The sequence below is a fragment of the Lethenteron reissneri genome, chromosome 45, assembly GCF_015708825.2.
Source record: "Lethenteron reissneri isolate LAM-NWPU_2019-01 chromosome 45, ASM1570882v1, whole genome shotgun sequence".
In the NCBI taxonomy this organism is placed as follows: domain Eukaryota; kingdom Metazoa; phylum Chordata; class Hyperoartia; order Petromyzontiformes; family Petromyzontidae; genus Lethenteron; species Lethenteron reissneri.
In genome coordinates, this window is record NC_083823.1 from 7920917 (window position 1) to 7946428 (window position 25512).

General features: G+C 53.6%; 3 protein-coding genes across 3 annotated transcripts; all 3 read right to left on the reverse strand.

Moving 5' to 3' along the window:
- Nucleotides 1-8613: 8613 nt before the first annotated feature.
- On the reverse strand, nucleotides 8614-12547 carry LOC133353977 (protein S100-A1-like). Its single transcript, XM_061570532.1, has 3 exons — nucleotides 12533-12547; nucleotides 9134-9301; nucleotides 8614-8808 (listed from the first exon to the last, which is right to left on the reverse strand). Exons 2-3 carry the CDS (start codon nucleotides 9290-9292, stop codon nucleotides 8614-8616), a joined length of 354 nt encoding a protein of 117 aa, XP_061426516.1. The 5' UTR covers nucleotides 9293-9301; nucleotides 12533-12547.
- Nucleotides 12548-20070: 7523 nt separating this feature from the next.
- Nucleotides 20071-20748, reverse strand: LOC133354002 (protein S100-A1-like). The gene is made up of 2 exons (XM_061570565.1): nucleotides 20587-20748; nucleotides 20071-20265 (listed from the first exon to the last, which is right to left on the reverse strand). The coding sequence occupies exons 1-2, from the start codon at nucleotides 20743-20745 to the stop codon at nucleotides 20071-20073; spliced, it is 354 nt and encodes a 117-aa protein (XP_061426549.1). The 5' UTR covers nucleotides 20746-20748.
- A 2942-nt stretch (nucleotides 20749-23690) lies between these two features.
- Nucleotides 23691-24337, reverse strand: LOC133354000 (protein S100-A1-like). The gene is made up of 2 exons (XM_061570562.1): nucleotides 24176-24337; nucleotides 23691-23885 (listed from the first exon to the last, which is right to left on the reverse strand). Exons 1-2 carry the CDS (start codon nucleotides 24332-24334, stop codon nucleotides 23691-23693), a joined length of 354 nt encoding a protein of 117 aa, XP_061426546.1. The 5' UTR covers nucleotides 24335-24337.
- Between the last annotated feature and the right edge of the window lie 1175 nt (nucleotides 24338-25512).

Here is a 25512-nt window from a genome sequence, read left to right on the forward strand (position 1 = left end):
ACGCCAGGGACTGCTGGGCCTGTATCCCAGGTCCGCCCCAGCAGGAGGCATCGACAGCAGACGTGCCGCGGAAGGATCCTCCTGGACAGGCAAGTCGGTGCGCACCAGACACCCGGCAAGGCTTGACACCTCATTCATCACCATTGCCGCGCGATCCGGGTGTTGTTAATAACGGAAGGCCATCGACTGGGCCATATCGCTCAGTAACGCAGTGGCGTAAATTGGCACGGCGGGTCGTCGCGGCCGCTACTGGTTCGTCCACTGTACCGGGTTCTATACAGGGGGTTGACGTGCGCATTTTAGTGGACTCCGGGGCGTCCGCGACCATTATATCGGATGTAATTTTCCATCTGTTGGGCATCCCACCAGAGGCCGTGCGTCCGGTTTACGATTCCTGCGTTGCGGCGAACGGGGATAGTATGGGCATTATGGGCCAGGTGGACACCAAAATATCTATTGGGGGAGTGTCGGCCTCGGGAATTGTGTTAATCTCGAGGTCCCTTGCGGTTCCGTGTTTGTTGGGAACTGATTTTCTCGCCAAAATGCCCATTCTAATTAGAATTAATGAAAACTGTATCGAATTACCGGGGGGTCGAAAAATTACATTTCTGCCGTCGCCCTGGGGGCGACCTGCTCCGGTCGGCCAGGTGCAGGCGCTGTCCGAGGTATCTGTTGACATTCCACCGGGCTCACAGATGCTTATCCCTTTGCGGTATCGGAAACCTGTACCTGGTCGGGAGGGAGCAACTGGAGTTTTGTTATCGCCGTCCGCTAGTATAACGGGCGGATTGGCGCTCGTCGGGGCACAGACTATTATCCGGCCGGACCAGCAGCCATTTTTGCAGGTGCTTAATGGGAGTACGGAAAATGTGTGTGTGCCGGCTGGAACGGTTGTGGCACACGCCACCACAGCGTTTACGGCCCTGGACTATCTGGGCCGCCGGGAGATGGTTGCCGGTGTTTCGGCCTATGCGGCCCCAGATAATCGCTGGATCGCCGAATTGTGCGGAGAAAATTCTTCCCTTTCCGGGGAACAACGGTTCGCGCTTCGCGCGCTATTGTTGAATTATTCGGATGTGTTTAGCTCCGACGATCTGGACTTGGGACGCACCTCCCTGCTTTCCCATCATATTGACACGGGGGACGCTGCTCCTATTCAGTTGAACTCGCATCGGATGAGTCCGGCGGAGCGAGATCATGTTCGAGGGGCAGTGGATGACATGTTGGCTGCGGACATAATATCTCCATCTAATAGCCCATGGGGCGCGCCTGTTCTCTTGGTTAAAAAGAAAGACAGGAAATTGCGATTTTGCGTGGATTTTCAGAAATTAAATAAAGTGTCCGTGGCAGATGCATACCCCATGCCGCGTATGGACGATTCCCTCGATGCCTTGTCGGGGGCGAAGTTCCTTTCAACGCTGGATCTCTCTTCGGGATTCTGGCAGCTTCCCCTCGATGAGTCCTCGCGGGAAAAGACTGCTTTCCGTACGCCGCAGGGGTTATTTCAATTTAATTGTCTTCCGATGGGGTTGAATACTGCCCCCGCCACATTTCAGAGGTTGATGGAACTGGTATTAACGGGGTTGCAGTGGGATACATGTCTTATATATTTAGACGATATTATCGTCTTCAGCCGCACATTTACGAACATTTACTGAGGTTGGAGGCGGTGTTCGCCAGGATGCGTTCCGCCAAATTGAAAATTAAACCTAAGAAATGTCACCTACTGCAACGGTCCGTGCGCTATTTGGGACATATCGTTAGTGCGGACGGGGTTGCCACGGATCCGGACAAGACGGCGTGCGCCCGTGACTGGCCAACCCCGGCCACGGTGGGGGATGTGCGTCGGTTTTTGGGGTTTGCCTCATATTATCGTAGGTTTGTTCCCAATTTTGCAACGATCACGAGGCCTCTGCACCTTTTTACGGGTAAAGGACGAAAATTTTATTGGGGACCGCCGGAGGAGGTGGCGTTTCAAGGCCTGCGCGATCGGTTGGCTACGGCGCTGACGTTGGATTATCCAGATTTTGATCACCCCTTCATTCTGGATATGGACGCGAGTGGCACGGGCATTGGGGCCGTGTTGTCACAGTCCAAAGGCGGTGTGGAGCGCGTGGTGGCGTACGGTAGCCGGGTTTCGTCTCCCACCGAAACCCGCTACTGCGTCACTCGCCGGGAACTTTTGGCTATTTTTTACTTTCTCCGCCAATTTCGACCGTATCTCTACGGCCGTTCGTTTATTGTGCGCACGGATCATGCGGCCTTGCAGTATGCCCTAAAGGTGGACCAACCATCCGGCCAGTTGGCGCGATGGTTGCACACGCTGCAGGAATTTTCCTTCCAAATTCATCATCGGAAGGGGGTGCGTCACGCGAATGCGGACGCGCTCTCTAGGTTGCCGCAGCGATCCCTTTGCGCGTGCGCGTCGGGGACGCATAGGTGTGCGCCGATCCAGCAGCCCCCACAGCCTGTTGCATTGGCGGTCGAGGTGCATGAGGCTCCAGTGGGGCCGGGACCGGCTGATGGGATTTTGAACCTTCCAAGGGCTGCATGGATTCGTGAACAAATGCTGGACGATTCATTGGGGACCCTGCGGAGTCAGGCTGTGAAGGAGAGTGGGGGACCGGGTTCCGGGGGAACGCCGGGAACCGCTCTCCGCGACGGACTGCTGATGTGAAGGGAAGGGTTACAGGAACGCTGGCGTCTAGTTGTACCGGCATCCTTGCGGTACGAATTGATTAGGACTCTGTATTGCGACACGCTGTTACATCTGGGGGTGCAGAAGACCCTATTGACGTTGCAGCAAGATTACTTTTGGCACGGCATGACGACGGATGTCGTCGGGCACGTTCGCGCGTGTCCCGATTGTGCCCGGCGGAAGCCGCCTAAACACCCATATGTGCCGCCAATACAGTCTATTCGGGTGTCTCGAGTTAATGAGCTGGTGGCGTTAGATATTTTGGGACCCTTCCCGCCATCCGCTAAAGGTAATAAATACTTGCTAGTTGGGGTGGACTACCTCTCCTGCTGGCCGATGGCCTGGCCCTTGCCCGACCAGTCGGCGGCGTCCATTACGGACGCCTTTCTATTCGGGTACGTTATGGACAAGGGGGCGCCGGAGAGGCTCCTCACGGATCAGGGCCGAAATTTTTCTTCAAAGTTGTTGGGGGAAGTGTGCGCGGCTCTGGGAACTAAAAAGATCCGGACATCTCCCTACCACCCGCATACGGATGGTATGGTCGAACGGCTGAATCGGACTTTGTCCGCCATGCTGTGTCACACGGTGAATGATAAACAAGCGGATTGGGATTTGCATATCCCTGGGGTACTTTCGGCATACCGCATGACGCCGCATGCGTCTACAGGATATTCGCCGTTTTTTCTTATGTACAGTCGCGAAAACGTGCCGCCGATGGATGTGCAGTTGGGAACTGGAGTGAGGGGACCTACTAAGCCTCTTCCTGATTACATTCAGGACACCGTTCGCCACGTCACTGAGGCGTGGGAAGGGGCCCGCATGGCTACGGCCAAAGCCCAGGCCCGGAACGAACGGTGCGCTCGACGCTCTAAGGGGAAGTGCCCCTAGACGGTGGGGGACATGGCCTGGCTGCATTGCCCACAGGTGGGGCCAGGGACCTCCCCTAAATTACATAAACCATGGCAAGGGCCTGTTCGGCTCATCGAGGTTCCCAACCCACAGTCTGCACGCGTTCGGTTCGGATCTCGGCGTTGGTACGTCCACACGTCTCGCTTGAAACCATATGTGGCCCCTCGAACGGATGCGTCATCCCCTGATGTTGCCTTGCCGGGATCTGTTGCTGCTGACGCACCCTTGCCTGTGTCTGTTGACCCTGCAAGAGCGCCTGTCATGCCTTTTACAGACAAGCCGGCCGTGACACTGCAGGAGACAGGGGACTCTGCTCGGGGTGGGCCTACCACGGCTGCGGGGATGCCGAGCCCCGCCACCCTTCCGACCCCGCCGCGGACACGATTGCGGGACACCCCGGACTCTGGTCCTTCGGGGAAACGGGACCGTGGCATTGGCGGGCCTCCAATAGTGACAGGCAGTCTTGATCCTGTCGCTCCTAAAACCCCGTCGCGTTCTCGGTCTGCAGGGGGGCCGCCGCCCGTCCGGGACGGGCCGGCGACCCGCACGCGGTCGAAGTCCCTTACTTTTCGTTGATTGATACTGTTCTTGTTCTTGTTGTTATTGTTATATTTATTGTATACTTCGTTGTCCTTGCATGTCTGATGGTTGGTGGTCGCTCGCATTACTTGTTGTTGTTGTTCAGCCAAGGATGGCTGGAATTTTCTCCACGGGGGAGGGTGGTGTAATGCGGGCGTAAATGGCCTCGCGGATATGACGTCATGGGGGGAGGGGTTAGGTCACGTGGGGGAGAGGGGTAAGCTCTTAAGGGCGGTAACCGGAAGAGACGGGAGGGGATTGTGAGAATAAAGACAGGAGGAGGCCACGCAGGGCAGAGGGTGGAGAGTGGCGCGATCACCACAGGACGGGACTCGGCACCGTTGGCCAGCGGTGTCCGGGCACGGGGGAACAGAGAGCAGCGGTGGGGCTGCAGCGAGAGCAGCTGAGAGACTGCACAAAGGCGGAGAGGCTAAGAGGGAAGCCAGCAGCGGAGCTGCATCGGGAGCGTGGAGAAAAGGCTACGTGAAGGCTCTGAGCGAGGGCCGTGTGGGGCAAAGTTGTAAGAACCCAAATAAAGGACAACGGAGACAGACACAGTGGAAGAGTCCTTTATTACACATGTGTAGTGACATTAGGGATGTCACTGTATGGTGCCGGCCTGAGAGGGCCGTAGGCGTGTGATGTCCCTACATCGCGGACAGCACCGGGTGGGTTGCTGTGTGAGGCCGGCTCTAGCACAGCACGGCGTACACCCCGTGGGCGAGTGTGGTACCAGCCGTAACGGGGCTTGGTGAGCGCTGGGATAGCGCGGGCACCACGCATAGCGTGTAGTGCGAGCTCCCACCAGGGGGAGGGGGAGAGTATCAGCCCAGGGGCAGGGTTGCCCCGGCACTCTAGTTGACCCGTAGACACGTGATCCGAAGTGTCCACAGAGAGGCCCCAGGTGGGGAGGGGGGGGGCTAGGGGGTGATCACGTGTCCGGGAAAAGCTCTCGAGAGGGATCAAGAGAGAGCTAGAATGCTCGAGAAGGTGGGCTGGGCCAAGGGCGGAGCAGCCCCAGCCCGGGGGGGATATAATGTGGGTCCCTGAGAGGGACCGGGGTCGCTGCATTCTACAAGCTGAAGCTTCACGTCTACAAGCTGGAAGCTCTATGTCCTACGAAGCATCAACATGTGGTCGGGTACCCGAGTGAGGGTCTGACCCTTCATAGCTGTAACTCCTACGTATAGAGTAGTTCGCTGGGTGGTCACCACCCTAGGCTGTATTTGGTGAAGGGGCAGTTACCCCTTTGTGTTAGCGGGTTAATTGGCTCTGAGCAGTGGAGCCACCAGAGCGCGGCCTCTCCACTTTCTGCCTTCAGCAACAAAATGTCTGAAGCCTTCGCCGAGGTCAGACTCCGGAACCAACACCAATTCACGTGCCAGTTCCGCATTATTCAACCCATTTGTCGCACTTCGGGAGCCCCACGGTAAAGTCACGTAGGTAAAACAATTAACTAAATTAAATCACGACGTTTCGGAGGCAACACAAGCCTCCCTCATCAGGTGTAAAAAGGCACAGCAAAATAACTGTAGCGAGAGTTATTTGTGATGAGACATTGTTACATAGGGTAAGAGGAGGGGGAGGAGCCAAGGAGGACGGGTGCAGGATGGGGGGTGTGGGTGGAGCCAGGAAGGTGACAGAGAAGGAGGACGGAGCCCCGGATGGGAGAGGGGGGACGCAGAGCGGGGGAGAGTCACGGTTGAGGTTTAACATGGTTAATCACATCTTCCCAATTGAGTTGTACCTGTGGTGACTGCTCCATCGGGGAGACGAAACGACATATTTCGGACCGAATTCGCGAGCGCAAATAAGATTTGAAACACTGCAAAACAAATTATTAGGCCGTTGCTGATCATTGTTACAACGCTGTGGGTGATCATGATATTGTTTTCTCTGATACCAAGGTACTCTGCAAGCCGTCTGGATACAACCAAAGATTTGTCCATGAGGCTATACAGATATACAAACATAGACATAACTTCAACCGAGAAGATGGATTCAAATTGAGCAATCATTGGAAAGATGTGATTAACCATGTTAAACCTCAACCGTGACTCTCCCCCGCTCTGCGTCCCCCCTCCCCTATCCGGGGCTCCGTCCTTCTTCTCGACACCTTCCTGGCTCCACCAACACCCCAAACCCACCCCCCATCCTGCGCCCGTCCTCCTTGGCTCCTCCCCCTCCTCTTACCCGATATAACAGTCTCATCACAACTAACTCTCGCTACAGTTATTTTGCTGTGCCTTTTTACATCTGATGAGGGAGGCTTGTGTTGCCTCCGAAACGTCGGGATTTAATTTAGTTGTTTTCATTTATTTTATTAATTGTTTTACCTACGTGACTTTACCGAAAAAACTAAAGAGGTGGAGATGTTTCATACGCAGATAGGGGAGTTGGATAGGAGGGGAGGAGCCCGGATGCAGAGTGACAGGGAGGGGGATGCGGAGGTGGAAGGAGAGGGAGGAGGGCCGTGAGGTCCCCTCAAGTTTAATGTTGAGACGTTGGAACGTGACGCAAGCGCCTCCACCCCTCAGCCGGTGCTGCTGGTGCCACGGGGCGACGCGGTGCGCTCGGAGAGCGTGAATTGATGCAGAAGAATTGTCGTTTTCTCTACGACAACTTCACCAGCAATAGCACTTGACTCGAACATCCTTGCCTGTTTACAGATTAGCACAATAGCCTCATGTTTAATGGTTGTAACTTAATTTTACATTCTATTACCATCGTTTTTAATTTGTAATCTCCTTGAGCCGACTCAGGCGACATATACCACACTTAACATTTATTTTTGCACAATATTTAAACATTTTCGTGACGGTTTTTTTGGTGCAATTGACATTTGCTTTGATTACTCTACTTTAATTGTCATTTCGGTGACCCAGGTAATTTTTGCAAACGAAACTTTATCCTAACCTCTTCAGTTTTCATCTCATCTGGTGAAATAAAATAAACTTGACTTACTTTTATAATGTTTCGATTAGTGCGGTGTTGATTGAGCATATGTCACCACCGTGGTAAGTCGGTGTTGGTGAATGGGATGAGGTGTGGAAAAAGGAATCGCCGCTTCAGTTGTCGCGTCACGCCCCTTCAATATGAACAGTTCTCGCACTCCCTCGCCCCTCTCATTCACACCACACTCAGATTGTCGCCGTGTGGCTGCACGACAAATGGAAATGCAGCGGCTCTACGAGTGGAGCCACCAGAGTTGCGGGGAATATCGCAACCCGAGCGCGGCCTCTCCGCAGAAAAATGTCTGAAGCCTTCCCCCGATGTCAGACTCCGAGAACCAACAAAGTCACGTGCCAGAGCCGCATTTTCAGACCCAATTGTCCTTCGGCATCACCATTCATCCCGAACATTTCACGAGAACCCCGCGTACATGAGGTGCTGCTGGCACGATTGTGCGTTTCCTGTGGGACTCCTTTACACTACCACCTTGCTTTTTTTTATATCAAATTCGGTTTTCCAAAAACCACTCTACGTTCATTTAACCACCTTTTACTATTGGGACTTCGCTCCGCTTTCAATAACTAGCCAGCTTTCGTAAAGTGATAACTCCCAGCTGTGCCTCCAGCAGAGATCTCCAGGTGCATAGCGACCTTATGCGTTACTTTTTCAGCTCGTTTAACACGAGCTCAGCTTTGGGGGCTTTCACTGCCGATTCTCGCGTTTTCACAAAAATTCCAATCGCACGTTAACTCGGATCACCAACTACTAAAGGTCAGTTACTCCCCTCTATCCCTTTGTTTCCACCAAAGTTTCGGGAAACATTTTAATGCCGGCGAATAACTTTGGTTAAAGTGCGATTCCCCTCAAATATCAATGGCGTCTATCTGCACATCGTTGGCTTGGCCCCCTGCCATGAGGTTGGAGAACCTCTTTAATTAACACCGAGTCAAAGGCTTTCTCAGTCTGCCAGGGCTGTGATACGGTTACGTCGGTCTAAGAAACTAGATGTTTAGCATGAACGACCACACGGTAGCAAACCTTCCTTAATCACTCGTCAGGTTTGAGATTGTCAACTTTAATATTCCGCCATTTTCGTTCCAAGATCTGCCTAAACATCATGAACGGAAAAGTAGTACCCAATTTGTACATGATGAAATAGATTCCAGGGATGTATCCATTCTCGGGAGCTAACCCGGGTTTAAAGTGCCACCCATCACGGACCTGTTTGGAACAGTACAAAGGACGATTTCGCCAAACATCTGTCAGGCTAGTGCCATGCTTGGTGCTCTTTTTTGGGCGAGCAAACTCGGGGGTTCCATGAAGCAGACCGCCATTGCCAGCAAGCCAATGTGCATCGCGAGACGCGCCAACCACAGCTCGCCGATTTCAACTTCACATGCACGATTCACCAAAACTAGGACCGAACCAGTTTTCCAGAATCTTTATTTTTAATTCATCTCATATTTTAAAGGGATTTATTTCGGTTTATCAGCACTAATGGGCAGGCCACAGGGCCCCCTGGTGAGGAACACGCGCTCCTGGAATGGAGCATGGCCGGCTACGAGGATCCGCGTCCACGTGGCCATGAACGCTTGGAAGTCCACGCTGGCACCTTGGTTCTCGTGAAGATCCCCCATGATCTTGCGCACTTCATGAGGGTCGCACGCGCCCTGTTGTCGTGATCACGGGAATAATGCATGCTATTAGACAATGCACCAATCCTTCGGCTCAGTTCTACGTCGCAAGAATGAACATGCTTCGGTGGCCATTATGAGCAGTCAGAATCAAGTCGTATTAGTGGCTACGCGCACTTCAGTCATTCGAGCCACGGACCCGAGCGCTGCCTCAAGCCGTCGTGGCTCCAGGACGATGGGCTTCCACATTGCGCGATCTGAGCCGAGCGTCTGCGTGGCGAATAGACGCGGTCACAGTAACGCACAGCTCAAGAAACGCGTGTACTGTGCCGCCGCCGCGCGGAGCCCGCAGGAAACCCACCGCCAGGTAGGGCCGCATGTGCTTCACGAGCAGATTCTGCAGAACGTGCTTCCTCATGGAGATGCTCCCCGCGCCTCCTTCACAGTTGGCACAGAACTCGCGCACAAAGATGTCCAGGACAGCGCTCAAATCCTCCATGGCGGCGGCAGATGAAGGCATCACGAGATTCTTTAAAATGAACACGTACACTCATTACATGAAAGCTAAAATCACCAACATAAGCCTTTAGACCATTTATTGGAGGCCAGCACACCACACGGGGTGGGTGCCAAGTGGTGAAGTTTACAACCACACCACGTCCTCATTTGCAGCAGACTACCTATGGAAGGCACAGGACTGCACGACCAATACCCTACCACTCCGATTTCAGGAGTGTACAATCCACACTCGTTAAGAGCAGTGACCATTCACAGAACACGAGTATTACGTTCATGGCAAAACAAGAGCCGCGAGATGAAGTGGCTTCACAAATCACGAGCCAAACTTTAACGCAGATGCCTCAATCTCGCCCCAATGCTCGAGTACAAGCAGCAGAGAAGATTCCCAGCGAGGAATCCACACATGTCGACTCCACGAGGACCCTCCGCACTCAAAACGCCCATTTAAAAGTGTATTCATATTTCAATCATGGGCAGTCCTCTGCCTTGAACAGCCAGAAAGAACAGGAAAAAAGAAAAGGCGAAAGAATGACCACAACCCGAACAGAGGACACTATTGATACAACCAGTGCCTTCACCACGCTCCCTTACAGCAAGTTCCACAAGCATCAATACGCCGAGACAGAGCTCACCAAAACGCAGAGATCAGCAGCAACCACAAAGGCTGCCTCGCGCGGGGTTTAAATACTCACCTATGCTGGCGACGTCACGAATTACCGCATTCACCTGTGCTGGTGACGTTACACATCATTGTATGCACCTGTGCTGTGGATGTCAATCATCATCGTATCGACCTGTTTTATTCACGTCACATGACTCATCGAGTCTCCGCGTGCGACTCTGACCAATCACGCGCATCTGCTCAATGAGATGAGTCCCTTATGCTTGCGAGGTAATGGTGATGATAGATGCAGTGCCGATGATGATTGATAATGAGAAGGAGGAGGGTTGCTGAGTTTGACTTTCTCTGTGATGTTCACTATTGTCGTGAAGACGCCACTCACCCTTCTTGCCGGGAAACTTGATCATAAATGCAATGCGAGTTACGATCTATCTACACAGTATATATAAAAGTCCAAAATAGTCTGTTTGGGGGTTTGTGTGTGGCTTTGCGTGTGTTCGCGCACTTGCGAACGATTTTGCTCTCCAACGATGGGGTTTTACGTAAAATAAAACTAGCCAGGTACTACGCCGTAAGCCCCGCCGTGAGCAAGCGCTATTCCATTTTAACATCCGTCAACTTTTAATTAGTTTAATTAGAGATTTAGTGAAATTTTTTAGCGCTTCCCCATTTATTTATTTATGACGCATGCACGACCATACCAACTCACGCGCCTTTGGTGGGGGGAACGGCCCATGCCAAGTCGCACGCCTTCGGTGGGAGTAGGGGGACATTTTTTTTCGCTTTAAAATGCTATATAAATATGTAAAGTAGTAACTCGGCAGGAGACGACTTCACGGGTAGCACACTCTTTATTTTCACCAACTTGTAGTTACACGGATGACTAACACCCTACTTCGTTACACGGGTGACCAACACCCACTTAGCTACACGGGTGACCAACACCCACTCAGCTACACGGGTGACCAACACCCACTCAGCTACACGGGTGACTAACACCCACTCAGCTACACGGGTGACCAACACCCACTCAGCTACACGGGTGACAACACCCACTCAGCTACACGGGTGACAACACCCACTCAGCTACACGGGTGACCAACACCCACTCAGCTGTACTGACACGGGCTCTTACGCCCCGTAGCCTTCCGGGACACACCCGGCCGGGGTGCCCGTCTCGGCTCTGGGTACCACCGTCCCGACCCACACGGGCGTCGGACTACGGTCCCCCCAGTCTCGGCTCCGAGCCACACAGGGCCCCGGTCCCCACAAGGACGGTGGGACTAGGGGTCTCGGGCCCCTACCTCCTCCACCCCGTCTTCGGTCTTCAACTGGTTAACACTGACCACGAGTGCTCTCGCGCGTCCCCCTTTATACCCCTCCTGCGGACGTCGCTGAGAGTACCCACTTATCTGACCAATCACTGCGCACTCGCTACGATCCTCTTTTCCCAGCTTGTGTGAGCGCGCCTCACCACCGGCGCGCGCGTCCATGCCACGCCCATATCGCGTGCCCAACCCCGCGCCCCGTGATCCATCACTGCCGGCGCACGTCAATACCACCACTACATCACCCCCTAACACATAGCTCGCAGCCGACCCGGCTGCTAACAAAACATACAACACCCCTTCACTCCCATGTGTGCCCCGTAACATAACACAAACCCTAACAACACAACATGAACACCGCAATCCGCAAAACCCCGCAACCGCCACACCCGCAACAAGAACAACATGCACAATCCGGCGAGTGGCAACGATACTGTGTATGCGGAAAGAGTAACAATAAAAAAATTTTTTTAATCATTTTCTCTTCTTTTCTCTCCGACTCATGCAGCGTCCCAATGTCCGAGCGTCCCTTGAACGGGACATTACCCCGGCAGAGGGGGAAGCCGGCAACGAAGTCGGGCTTTAATACAAAAAAAGAAAATTTTTTTTTTTTTTTTTTCATGAAAAGTGTTGCGTCCTTGCCCGAGTCCGCCTTGCCGGACCGTCGTACGGCACAGGACGCAGTTGGCCATCCGGCGGCGCCGGCAGTTCAGGAGGGCATGGGCCAGGCATCGGGGCTCCGCGCGAGCCCCGGGGTTCCGGTTCCCGACGGTCAACAGCCGTCAGGTCCGAGACACCTGGGGGTGGGTCAGGTGGAGACACGTGAGGATCAGCCTGCGACACATCCCTCCCCGAGTCGACGGTCACATCACACGCTCGGTCGTCACGGCACAACCCGGGGTCACGCGGCGCCGCGTAGGGTTTCAGTCGGAAGGGGTGCACGTACCAACGGCGTTTTCCCCATTTAATCTGTATACTCTGGGGTCGTGCAACCCGCACAATTTCCACCGGTCCCCTCCATGGTCTCAACAGTTTGGGGGACGTAGCCAACGGTGCGTGTGGACAATGCAGCCAGGCCTTATCGTCCGGTTCCCAATTGTGCGTATGCACCTTCCGTTCATGCAATCGCTCGTTCGCGATCTGCCGAGAGCGTGAATTCAATCTCGCAGCCTCTCGCGCCTCAGCCAATTTGGCAATGTTAAACTTAATGTGGTCTGCCAATTTAGATTTTGCACGTGGCTGTGAAATCCCCAGTTGGACGTCCATGGCCGGATCAGCCTCCCGCCCATACATCAGAAAAAATGGAGAAAACCCCGTCGCCGCATGGGGTGCCATCCGATAGGCCGCTAGTACCCCCGGTACCTGTAAGTCCCAATCCACCTGGTCGTCGCATACCTGTTGGCACAGCATAGACGTAATCGTCGTGTTCAGACGTTCAACCATACCGTCAGTCTGCGGGTGGTACGGGGAGGTACGTACTTTCTTTGTACCCAACAGGTCGCACACCTCGCGCAACAAAACACTCGAAAAGTTCTTCCCTTGATCCGTCAGCAAGCGTTCGGGGGCGCCTTTGTCCAAAACGTAACCCTGGACAAAGGCGTCCGCCACCGCCGCAGCCGACTGGTTGGCGAGTGGCCACGCCATGGGCCAGCGGGTGAAGTACTCTATGCCAACCAGCAGGAACTTATTTCCCCGGGGTGTAGTGGGAAAGGGCCCCAAGATGTCTAGCGCGACCAATTCGTTCGTGCGCGAAACTTGAATGGATTGAAGCGGTGGATTAGCCGCTATTGGTGGCGGTTTTCTTTTAGCGCACCCTACACACCCCTTAAGAATGTTCGCCACGTCATTGCCCATCCCAGGCCAATAGTAGTCTCGCTGAATGAGGGCGAGCGTTTTGTGAAACCCCAGATGCATGAGTCGTTCATGGGCAGCCAGGACGACCTTACCCCGTACAGCAACCGGCACCACAAGCATGTGACGCCGGGACATGGAGTCCCACTTCATCAAGAGGCCCTGTCTGCACACCCAGGAACCGACCCGCGTTTCCCCGCCTTCGGGAACGTTAACCTTCCGACGTAGCGCGAGCAGGGAGCTGTCGGCCATTTGCAGACGGCCCCACTCGATGAGAGGCAATGCTAACAGCGAGTCCCTCCCCGTGGGGGCGTCGACCCCCGTAGTATCCGTGGCGGCTAGCACCACTTCCGCGGGGACATCGACAGAAGGTTTACACCGCGCCGATCCTAACTGACATGTGCATTCCGTACGCGTCGGCAACCGTGACAATGCATCCGCATTCGAGTGGCGCAACCCCTTGCGGTAAATCGTCGTGAATTGGTAGTCCTGAAGGACCTCCAACCATCGGGACAATTGGCCGGATGGCTGCGCCACCCGCATAGCGTATTGGAGAGCCGCATGGTCCGTGCGAACCGTAAAGTGACGGCCATACAGATACGGCCTGAATTGCTGTATAAAAAACACAATCGCCAGCAATTCACGCCGTGTCACGCAGTAGCGTTGTTCCGTGGGGGACAGAACCCTGCTACCGTAGGCGACCACCCGTTCGACCCCCCCGACCACCTGTGAGAGCACTCTCCCGATACCCGTGTTACTGGCATCCGTGTCGAGCACAAACGGTTGCGTGAAATCGGGGTAACACAAGGGGGGAGCCTGCACCAAGGCGTCACGAAGGGAGCAGAACGCGGCCTACTCCTCCGGCCCCCAGTGAAACCGCACCCCTTTAGCCGTCAAGGCGTGCAGGGGCCTGGCTATGGTGGCAAACTGTTTGACAAAACGACGGTAATAGGAGGCAAATCCTATGAAGCTGCGGACTTCAGTAACAGAGGTCGGTGTTGGCCATGAGCCGACGCATTGCGTCTTAGCAGGGTCCGTCGAGATCCCCGAACGGCTAACGATATGGCCCAAATACCTGACCGATTCCCGAAGCAGAAAACATTTAGCCGGTTTGAATTTAAGCTTCGCGGAACGCATCCTGAGAAACACTGCCCTCAGTCGCTGGAGGTGCTCCTCAAAGCTTCGGCTGAAAACGATGATATCATCGAGGTAAATCAAACAGGTGTCCCATTGAAGGCCTGACAAAACCAATTCCATGAGCCTCTGGAACGTGGCAGGAGCAAAATGTAAACCCATGGGCAATCGGTTGAACTCAAATAGGCCTCCCGGTGTCCGGAAAGCGGTTTTAGGTTTTGATTCGTCATCGAGGGGCAATTGCCAAAATCCCGAAAGCAAATCGAGCGTCGAAAAAACTGTGCTCCTGCCAAGGCATCCAGCGACTCATCCATCCTGGGGAGCGGATACGCATCGGCCATTGATATTTTGTTTAGGCGGCGGAAATCGACACAGAACCGCAGGGATCCATCCTGTTTTTTAACCAAGACGATAGGAGCACCCCACGGACTGGAAGAGGGCGCAATGATGTCGGCCGCCAACATGTCATTTACTGCCGACTGCACATGCTCCTTCTCGGCTGGACTGAGCCGGAAGGGATTCTGTCGAATAGGGGCCGCGTCCCCAGTCTCTATGTGGTGGCGCAACAGGTCTGTGCAGCCAATGTCATACTTGTGCCTGCTAAACACGTCAGCGAACTCGAGCAGCAAGCCCCTCAATGCACCCAACTGCACACTGGACAAGGTACTGGACCCGGCACACAACGAGTCCAACCACTCCGTCCCTTCCTCACCTTGGGGATGCGTATCGACATTTGAATCGGCGTGAGCAACGAGCTGTTCCTCGACGGGTAGCGGCGCGGCGTGAGCCAGCACCGTTCCCTGCGTAATCACGGCCGGCCGCGACCCCGTATTCAGGACCACAACGAACGGCTCACTGTCCCCCCTCACCATGGTCTGGGCCACCGCTAAGTCGAGGTCCCCTTTAGCCCTGTTAGACGGCCCCAATAGAACTCCCTGTGCCCCCACATCCGCCCCAAGGGGTTTTCTCAACCGAAGGGGTACCAACATTTGCGATCCCGGGGGCACCTTTACAGTCCGGGTTGCCAGCGCCTGCACCGTCGCACAAGCCGTGCGTATCTTATTTGGACTCTTCAAAAACTCAACCCGCCGACCCGACGGAAGCTCAATGCAGGCCTGATCTATAAGAATTTTGATGGGCATTTTAGACAGAAAGTCCGTGCCTAGTAAACAAGGAACGGCCAACGATGATGATACAAAAATAGGACCCGCCAATTTAATGTCGCCAATACAAATATTCGCCCGAATCTGGCCGATGATTCCCAAAGATCCCCCGTTTGCCGCGTAAAATGGTACGTCCACCGGCAGAAGTGGTCGACATTGTACGGGAAGAATATTATAAATAAGGTCCGAAATAATAGTGGCCGACGCACCCGTGTCCACGAGCACCCGGACCTCAACCCCGTCAATGTACCCCGTTACCACGGACGACCCGGCCGACGCAGCCACAATCCTGTGGGCCAATTCGGACCATTCGACTGCCTATGGGCCGTACGCGGACCCCTCTCGCCGAACCGAACCCCCGGCGCCCATACACGGTCCCCCCACCGCTAAGCGGCGACCCGAACGTGCCGTGCGTGTGGACCGAACGTGTGAGGTGCCGCGACTTGCCGGGTTCAGTTTGGATGTCTTGAGTCCCTGGTCGTCGTCCGGACGTGGTCCCGCGGTGCGTTGACGCGGGGCCCGGCCCCCGGACGCGACGTGGCCCCAAAGGCCGCAGTTGTAGCAGACGACGAGGGACGTCGTAGGTTTCGGTTGCTCCAGCTTGCGGGAGGAGCGTGTGGGCGAACGACCTCCCGTTCTCCACTCCCCCGGTCTCGAACCAGCGAAGGCCTCCTCCCGAGGCACAGCAGGCTGAGGTCCTATGATCGTGGCGGCCGGTGCCCCGTTCTCCACCGATGCGCAGACGACCGTCGGCTTCCGCTGTAGGACCTCGTAAGCGTGGATACTCGTGGCAATCCCCAGGGAGCAGATGTCCATCTCGTCCGCCGTATTAATGGGAACTCCCAATCCGTGAGCCAGTGCCAGCAGCTGCTCCGTCACCATGGCGTCCTTCCCCTCCTTGTCCATGCGGGGAAAAGCTGAATCCGCCAGGGCGAGCAGCGCCGTGCGATAGGCGAGCGTTGTTTCTCCAACCACCTTCCGCCGATCGTAGAACTGGTGGCGACAGGTCGAGGGCGGCCCGAACACCTTGGCCAACAGGTGCAGCGCGGCCTGGAGCGTTGAGCGGGACGACCTCGGGGCAGACGTGAAGGCCGCAAGCGCGTCGTCGTCGAGCATCGCTGGCAGCGCGCGCAGGGCAGTGGTGTCGGACCACCCCGACATTTCTTGATGCGCGATGAACCGTCGCTGGAAGGCTCCCCAGTCGCCCCCGTCCGCCTTGAACACCGACAGCGCGGGCAATCGTTGCTGGAGAACTCGATCGTCGTCGTCGTCGTTGGAACGATTTTCCCGCGCGCCGCTGTGGTTGTAGAAAATGTCGGCTCCCTCTGCAGGCGCAAAATGGAGAGCTCCGGCGCTCGCCGATGACGCGGGCTGCGCTGTGTGGAGACCTCTGGCCACGTGGTGTCCGCGTTTCCCGCCAACCGGAGGCGGACCCTCAAAAATGGCGCCAACTCCCAAACTTTTGGCGCGAAACGCCTTATGGCGGGAACCCTCCAGCCGCGCCGCCTCTTCCAACCCCGCAGGCGTTCCACCGGCCGCTGGAACGGAGATCTCCGCCAAGATCGCAGCGGCGGCGAGCAGCAACTCCGCCAGGCGGGAGTGTGCGTCCTGCAGGCTGGTGTCGGAGGTGGGCGGAGCATCGGCCATTTCCGCGAAGTGCTGCATCGGCGGCAACTCCTCGTCCTCTCCTCCCGATCTTGCACGTGGGAACGAGAAGTCTTCCTTGTGTCCATTCTCCTTGAAGACAGGTTTACTTCTGACGCCAGTTGTAAAGTAGTAACTCGGCAGGAGACGACTTCACGGGTAGCACACTCTTTATTTTCACCAACTTGTAGTTACACGGATGACTAACACCCTACTTCGTTACACGGGTGACCAACACCCACTTAGCTACACGGGTGACGGACACCCACTCAGCTACAACTTCGTTACACGGGTGACCAACACCCACTTAGCTACACGGGTGACCAACACCCACTCAGCTACATGGGTGACCAACACCCACTCAGCTACACGGGTGACTAACACCCACTCAGCTACACGGGTGACCAACACCCACTCAGCTACACGGGTGACAACACCCACTCAGCTACACGGGTGACCAACACCCACTCAGCTGTACTGACACGGGCTCTTACGCCCCGTAGCCTTCCGGGACACACCCGGCCGGGGTGCCCGTCTCGGCTCTGGGTACCACCGTCCCGACCCACACGGGCGTCGGACTACGGTCCCCCCAGTCTCGGCTCCGAGCCACACAGGGCCCCGGTCCCCACAAGGACGGCGGGACTAGGGGTCTCGGGCCCCTACCTCCTCCACCCCGTCTTCGGTCTTCAACTGGTTAACACTGACCACGAGTGCTCTCGCGCGTCCCCCTTTATACCCCTCCTGCGGACGTCGCTGAGAGTACCCACTTATCTGACCAATCACTGCGCACTCGCTACGATCCTCTTTTCCCAGCTTGTGTGAGCGCGCCTCACCACCGGCGCGCGCGTCCATGCCACGCCCACATCGCGTGCCCAACCCCGCGCCCCGTGATCCATCACTGCCGGCGCACGTCAATACCACCACTACAAATACACTAAACGCTGACGCTAATTCTTCACTGGTGATATCCCCCCATTGATGCGTGCAGTTATTACTAATATGCAGTCGGTAGATTCTACCACAATAGGCCGTAGGTATTACAGCAGAGAGGCCGGGGAGATCGTGGCTTGGGGAGTTAGTGGTAGCAGCCCAGCCCCAGCCTGCCAAGGTGCCATCTCGGCCGGCTACACATTCTAGGCGAGGCCGGAGGGTCTACACGGGACTAGGCCTCACCACACCACTCTGTCAGGTGAGTACTTTGTGCTATAGAGTCAATAAATACTGCAATAGAGTCAGCATGGACTACTGTAGTGAGAGCAGGTACCACCACAGTCGGTATGCACTGCTGTAATCATAGCAGGTAACACCACAGTGAGTACACACTGCTGTTAGATTTTTAAGAGTAGTTATGAAATATGTTTTTTGCCCGGGCAACGCTGGGTATATAAGCGAGTCACTTTTAAATGTAGAATCTACTTCAGCCGATGTAGACGAAAAATAACTCATTCAACATTTATTTTAGTGCAATGTTTTTTTTTTTTCTCACGATGCAGTTGATTCTGGTGAGATTACTATTTGCTTTATTCTGTACTTTATTTTTCTTGTCATTTAGGTGATCTAGGTCACTTGCAAATTAGTCTTTATCCTGGTCTCTTTTCATCTCATTTGATAATACAAAAACATTTTTTTTGTAATGTTTTTATTCGTGCGGTGTTGATTGACCATACTTCACCACTGTTAAATCGGTGTTGGTGAATGAGATGAGGGGCAGGGGAAGGCAGGGCCATTTCAGTTGTTGCGTCATGTCCCTCAAATACAAACACAGATCTCGCATTCAAGCCCCTCAGAGACACCGCACTGGGATTGGCGCTGTGCGGCTGCACTTCGAGTGGAAATGGAGTGGGGGCTCCGAGCAGTGGAGCCACCAGAGGGCGGCCTCTCCTTCTGCAACAAAATGTCTGAAGCCTTCCCCGAGGTCAGACTTCGGAAACCAACACCAATTCACGTGCCAAATCCGCATTAACCAACCCATTTATCATTTGGCGTCATCACCATTCATCGCAAACCTAGCATAATGAGAATCCCCGCGTGCATTACAGACGCTGCTGGCACGATTTTGCGTTTCCTGCAAGACTCATTTACACTGCCACCTTGGCTTTTTTTGCAACATTCCACGTTCATTTAAACACCGCTTTCATTGCGACTTGCGACTTTGCTCACCGTCAATAACTAGCCAGGTTTTGGACACCTTGTGATGTTTCTCAGCTGTGTGCCTCCAACAGAGATCTCCAAGTACATTGCGACCTTGTGCTCCACTTTTTCTCAGCTCGATTGCCACAATCCCAGCTTGAAAAACCTTCACTGCCGATTCTCCCGTTTTCACATCAATCCATTGCACGTTAGATTTGATCTCTAACTACGAGAGGTGGTCACTCTCCTCCAACTTTATTCCACTAAAGTTTCAGGAAACGAATTCTAATGCCTTGTGAATAACGTTGATTAAAGTGAGATTAACCTCAAATATGAAAAGTCTTTATCTGCACTCCGGCATAGCTCCTTGCCATCGGAGGATGGAGGACATCTTTAATTTCAGTCACAGGCTTTAAGTCTGCACGGGCTGGGATAAGGTTACTTCATGGTTAGTCTCTCCAGGAACTTAATTTTTAACCTGAACTTTGCACGCCAGTAGAAACCCCTACATAATCCGCTCACGTCGGTGTAAAACTGGCCTCTCTATTCTTGCCAAGATCTGCCAATACATCAAGATCTGAAACGGAAGGGTTACCCCTATTTGTATAGATGAAATCCAGTCAATGAATGTACCCGGTCTCGGGGTGCTAATAATCGGGTGTCAAATGTTACCCATCACGGACCTAATTTTTAACAAAGCCCGATTATCTTACGAGAATGCCACGCTCGTTGCTCCTTTTGGGTCGAGCAAACCCAGGTGCCATGAAGCCCACCACCATCAGTACCCAAATTTGCACCACAAGAGCCAACCACAGCTCGCCGATTCCAAACTTCACACACGATTCATCAAGACCAGGACCGACCAGTTTGCCAGCGATTTTATTATTCATCTCATATTTATAGGTATTTATTTCGGTTTATCAGCAACAATGGGTGTGCAACAGGGCCCCCTGGTGAGGAACACGCGCTCCTGGAACGGGGCATGGCCGGCCACGAGGATCCGCGTCCACGTGGCCATGAACGCTTGGAAGTCCACGCTGGCGCCTTGGTTCTCGTGAAGATCCCCCATGATCTTGCGCACTTCATCCGGGTGGCAGGCGCCCTGTAGGCGTGATAACGGGAACTGTTTGTTACAGGAAATGCACAAATCCCTCTGCTCAGTGCTGCATCAATACTAACCAAGATGCTATGGTGGCCATTAAAAGCCCAGGTCACAAATCAACCCCTAGCAGTGGCTACGCGCGCTCAGTCATTCAATCATGCACCCGAGCGCCGCATCGAGCCTTCGCGGCTCCAGGCCGTGGGGCTCCCGAAGTGGGCGATCTCAGAGCCAAGCGGCTGTGCGAAGAGACGCAGTCAGTGACGCGCACGGCTCGAGAAACATATGCGTGGTGCCGCCGCGCGGATCCCGCAGGAAACCCACCGCCAGGTAGGGCCGCATGTGCTTCACGAGCAGATTCTGCAGCGCGTGCTTCCTCATGGAGATGCTCCCCGCGCCTCCTTCACAGTTGGCGCAAAACTCGCGCACGAAGATGTCCATCACAGCGCTCAGATCCTCCAGGGCGGCGGCAGACGAAGGCATCACGAGATTCTTTCAAGGAACACACGTACATTAATTCCACAACGAGAAGGCCAAATCACCAGCATACAAGCCTTTAGACTATCTATTAAAGGCCAGCACACCACACGGGTTGGGTGCCAAGTGGTGAAGTTCACAACCACACCACGTCCGCTTTTGCAGCCGACTTCCTATGGAAGGCCCAGGACTGGACAACCAATACACGAGTATAGCGTTCATGGAAAGACAAGAAACGCAAAATGAAGCGGCTTCACAAATCAGAAACCAAACGTTAACACAGATGCCTCAATCTCACCCCAATGCACGAGTGTAACAGCATAGAGAAGATTCACAGCGAGGAATCCACAATTGTCAACTCCACGAGGCCCCTCCGCACTCAATACGCCAAGCCAAAACTCACCAAGATGCGGAGACCAGCAGCAACCACTAAAGTCATCTCGCGCGGGGCTTAAATACTCACCTAAGCTGGCGACGTCACCAATTACCGCATTCACCTGTGCTGGTGACGTCACTCATCATTGTATGCACCTGTGCTGTGGATGTCAATCATCGTATCGACCTGTTGTATTCACGTCACATGACTCATCGAGTCTCCGCGTGCGACTCTGACCAATCCCGGGCATCCGCTCAATGAGATGAACCCCTTGTGCGTGCGAGGTAATGGTGATGATGGATGCAGTGACGATGATGATTGATAATGAGGAGGCGGGTGGCTGAGTTTGACTTTCTCTGTGATAAATTTTGATTTTAAGCTTTCGTGACTGCAGGGATTCTTTTTGGTTCTTTCGGTAAAGTCACGTAGAAGGGAAATAATATTTCGGTAAAGTCACGTAGAATGGAAGTAATAAAATAATAAAAATAAAACATAATAAAATAATTCTCACGACGTTTCGGCTACAACGCAATCAGCCGTCTTCAGGTGAATGTTCACTATTGTCATGAAGACGCCACTCACCGTTCTTGCCGAGAAACTTGATCACAAATCAAATGCCAGTCACGATAGCTTCTAAATTTGTAATCTACTTGAGGCGACAAATAACTAATTCAACATTTATTTTAGTGCAATATTTTTGGATTTCTCGTGACGCAGTTGTTTTGGTCAGATTGCTATTTTATTTATTCAGTACTTTAAATGTTTTTCTTGTCATTTCGGTGATCCAGGCCACTTGCAAATGAGACTTTATCCTGGGCTCTTGGAGTTTTCATCCCATCTGGTTAAATAAAAGACATTTCACTTTCTAATGTTTTGATTCCTGCGGTGTTGATTGACCATACTTCACCACTGTGGTAAATCGGTGTTGGTGAATGGGATGAGGGGCGGGGAAGGCAGGACCATTTGTGTAGTTGCGTAATGTCCCTGAAATACAAACACACATCTCGCACTCTAGCCCCTCATAGACACCGCACTGGGATTGGCGCCATGCGGTTGCACATCGAGTGGAAATGGGGCTCCGAGCAGTGGAGCCACTCGAGCGCGGCCTCTCCACTTTCTGCCTTCAGCAACAAAATGTCTGAAGCCTTCCCCGAGGTCAGACGCCGAAACCAACACCAATTCACATGCCAGATCCGCATTATTCAACCCATTTGCCCTTCGGCGTCATCACCATCCATCACAAAGCGCAATGAAATCCCCGCGTGCATTCCAGACGCTGCTGGTATGATTTTGCGTGTCCTACACTGCCACCTTTCTCTTTTTTTGCAACAAACATTCCACGTTCATGGTAACACCTCTTTCACTATTAACTTCACTCACGTTTGAATAACTAGCCAGGTTTCATAAACTTTGTGATGTTTCCCAGCTGTGTGCCTCCAGCAGATCTCCAGGTGCATTGCGACCTTGTTGCTCGACTTTTTCTCAGCTCGTTTGCCTCGATCTCGGCTTGAAAAACCTTCACTGCCGATTCTTGCGTTTTCACATCAATTCATCGCACGTTAGATTGGCTCACCAACTACCAGAGGTGGTCACTCCCCTCAGCCTTTGATTCCTCCAAAGTTTCTGGAACCGAATTATGCCCTGTGAATAACTTTGGTTCAAGGGAGATCTCCATCAAACGCATTCCTGCGGAGAGAGCTGGTAGGAACGTTCGTTTGCTCGGTCAACGGCCAAGGTCAACCGCGGCGTGGTGTATTCCACAAATATGGCCGACTGAGGGCGGGCACAAGCCAGCGTGAATAGGTTAAACGTCGAGTTTTGTGAGGGCACCACAGGGTGACCAGCCCCTCCCCACCCAGCCCCACCCGTCCCACCCCCCACCCAGCCTCACTCTGCCTACCCAGCCCCTCCCCACCCGCCCCTTTCCACCCAGCCCCTCCCATTTTTGGATGCACGACGGCCGGACACAATCCCATGTGGGCTGTTTTAACCAGAAGGTTCCTACAAGTAATATTACGCCGGCAAAGCTCCTTGTCACGGGCTTTTAGAGTCTGCAGGGGCTGGGTTAAGGTTACTTAATGGTTGGTCAATCCCAGAACTTGATTAACCTGAACCTTGCACGCCAGTAGAAAACCCTTCATAATCCGACCACTAAGGTGCGAGGCTGGCCGCTCTAATATTATTTGCAAGATCTGCCAATACATAAAGATCGGAAGCGAAAGGGGCACCGTTATTTGCATCGAAGAATGAAATTTATTCCATGATGTACCCGTTCTCGGGGCGCTAATAATTGGGTGTGAAGTGCAACGTATCACGGGACCTGCTTTTGAACAGTACAAAGCCTGATTATATTACCATGCGAGGATAGTGCCACGCTCGTTCCGCCTTTTGGGCCGAGCAAACCTAGGGGGTTCCATGAAGCCCACCGCCATTGACACTAACCAAACTTGCACCAAGAGAAAATCCAACCACAGCCACTGTTCGCTGGTTCCCAATGCCACACACACGATTCAGCAAAACGAGGACCGACCAGTTTGCCAGCGATTTTATTATTCATCTCATATTTTATAGGAATTTATTTCGGTTTATCAGCAGAAATGGGCGATCCATAGGGCCCCCTGGTGAGGAACACGCGCTCTTGGAACGGGGCATGGCCGGCCACGAGGATCCTCGTCCACGTGGCCATGAACGCTTGGAAGTCCACGCTGGCGCCTTGGTTCTCGTGAAGATCCCCCATGATCTTGCGCACTTCATCCGGGTCGCAGGCACCCTGCAGTCGTGACAGCGGGAACAGTTTGTTAGAGGCAATGCAACACAAGCATGCTATGGTGGCCATTAAAAGCCCAGTCACAATCAACCCCTAGCAGTGGCTTCGCGCGCTCAGTCGTTCAATCCATGCACCCGAGCAACGCCTCGAGCCTTCGCGGCTCCAGGCCGTGGGGCTCCCGCGGTGTGCTATCTCAGAGCCAAGTGTCTGTGCAAAGAGACGCAGTCGGTGACGCGCACGGCTCAAAACGCGTGCGCGTTGCCGCCGCCATGTGGAGCCCGCAGGAAACCCACCGCCAGGTAGGGCCGCATGTGCTTCACGAGCAGATTCTGCAGCGCGTGCTTCCTCATGGAGATGCTCCCCGCGCCTCCTTCACAGCTGGCGCAGAACTCGCGCACGAAGATGTCCATCACAGCGCTCAGATCCTCCAGGGCGGCGGCAGACGAAGGCATCACGAGATTCTTTCAAGGAATACACACGTACATTAATTCCACAACGAGAAAGCCAAATCACCAGCATACAAGCATTTAGACCATCTATTGAAGGCCAGCACATCGCACGGGTGGGTGCCAAGTGGTGAAGTTTACAACCACACCACGTCCGCTTTTTCAATCAACTACCTATGGAAGGCCCAGGACTTGACAACCAATACCCTATCACTCGGATCTCAGGATGGACACGTACGAGTGTACAATCCACACGGGTTAACAGAGCAGCGACCCTACACAGAACACGAGTATTGCGTTCATGGGAAGACAAGAAACGCGAAATGAAGTGGCTTCACAAAGCAGGAGCCAAACTTTAACGCAGATGCCTCAATCTCGCCTCAATGTTCAAGTATAGGCAGCAGAGAAGATTAACATCGAGGAATCCAAAAATGTCGACTCCACGAGGACCCTCCGCACTCAATACCCCCATTTAAAAGTGTATTCATATTTCAATCATGGGCAGTCCTCTGCCTTTAACAGCCAGCAAGAACAGGAAAAAAGAAAAGGCGAAAGAATGACCACAACCCGAACAGGGGACCCTATTGTAACAACTAATTCCTTCACCACGCTCCCTTACAGCAAGTGCACCAAGCATCAATACGCCGAGACAGAGCTCACCAAAATGCAGAGATCAGCAACAACCACAAAGGCCGCCTCGCGCGGGGTTTAAATACTCACCTATGCTGGCGACGTCACAAATTACCGCATTCACCTGTGCTGGTGACGTTACACATCATTGTATGCACCTGTGCTGTGGATGTCAATCATCATCGTATCGACCTGTTGTATTCACGTCACATGACTCATCGAGTCTCCGCGTGCGACTCTGACCAATCCCGCGCGTACGCTCAATGAGATGAACCCCTTGCGCGTGCGAGGTAATGGTGATGATGGATGCAGTGACGATGATGACTGATAATGAGGAGGAGGGTGGCTGAGTTTGACTTTCTCTGTGATCTTCACTATTGTCATAAAGACGCCACTCACCGTTCTTGCTGGGAAACTTGATCACAAATCCAATGCGAGTCACGATCGCTTCTAAATTTATAATCTACTTGAGCCGAATGAGGCGACAAATAATTAATTCAACATTTATTTTATTGCAATATTTTTGGATTTTTCGTGACGTGTCTATGTTTGTA

What these genes read in the sequence shown, in the direction of transcription:
- LOC133354002 (XM_061570565.1), bottom strand. Translation starts at nt 20,745, where the DNA reads ATGCCTTCGTCTGCCGCCGCCCTGGAGGATCTGAGCGCTGTGATGGAC. An exon ending in ACATGCGGCCCTACCTGGCG is followed by an intron (nt 20,266 to 20,586) that starts GTGGGTTTCCTG and finishes TCACGCCTACAG; the next exon opens with GGCGCCTGCCACCCGGATGA.
- LOC133354000 (XM_061570562.1), bottom strand. Translation starts at nt 24,334, where the DNA reads ATGCCTTCGTCTGCCGCCGCCCTGGAGGATCTGAGCGCTGTGATGGAC. An exon ending in ACATGCGGCCCTACCTGGCG is followed by an intron (nt 23,886 to 24,175) that starts GTGGGTTTCCTG and finishes TCACGACTGCAG; the next exon opens with GGTGCCTGCGACCCGGATGA.
- LOC133353977 (XM_061570532.1), bottom strand. Translation starts at nt 9,292, where the DNA reads ATGCCTTCATCTGCCGCCGCCATGGAGGATTTGAGCGCTGTCCTGGAC. An exon ending in ACATGCGGCCCTACCTGGCG is followed by an intron (nt 8,809 to 9,133) that starts GTGGGTTTCCTG and finishes TCACGACAACAG; the next exon opens with GGCGCGTGCGACCCTCATGA.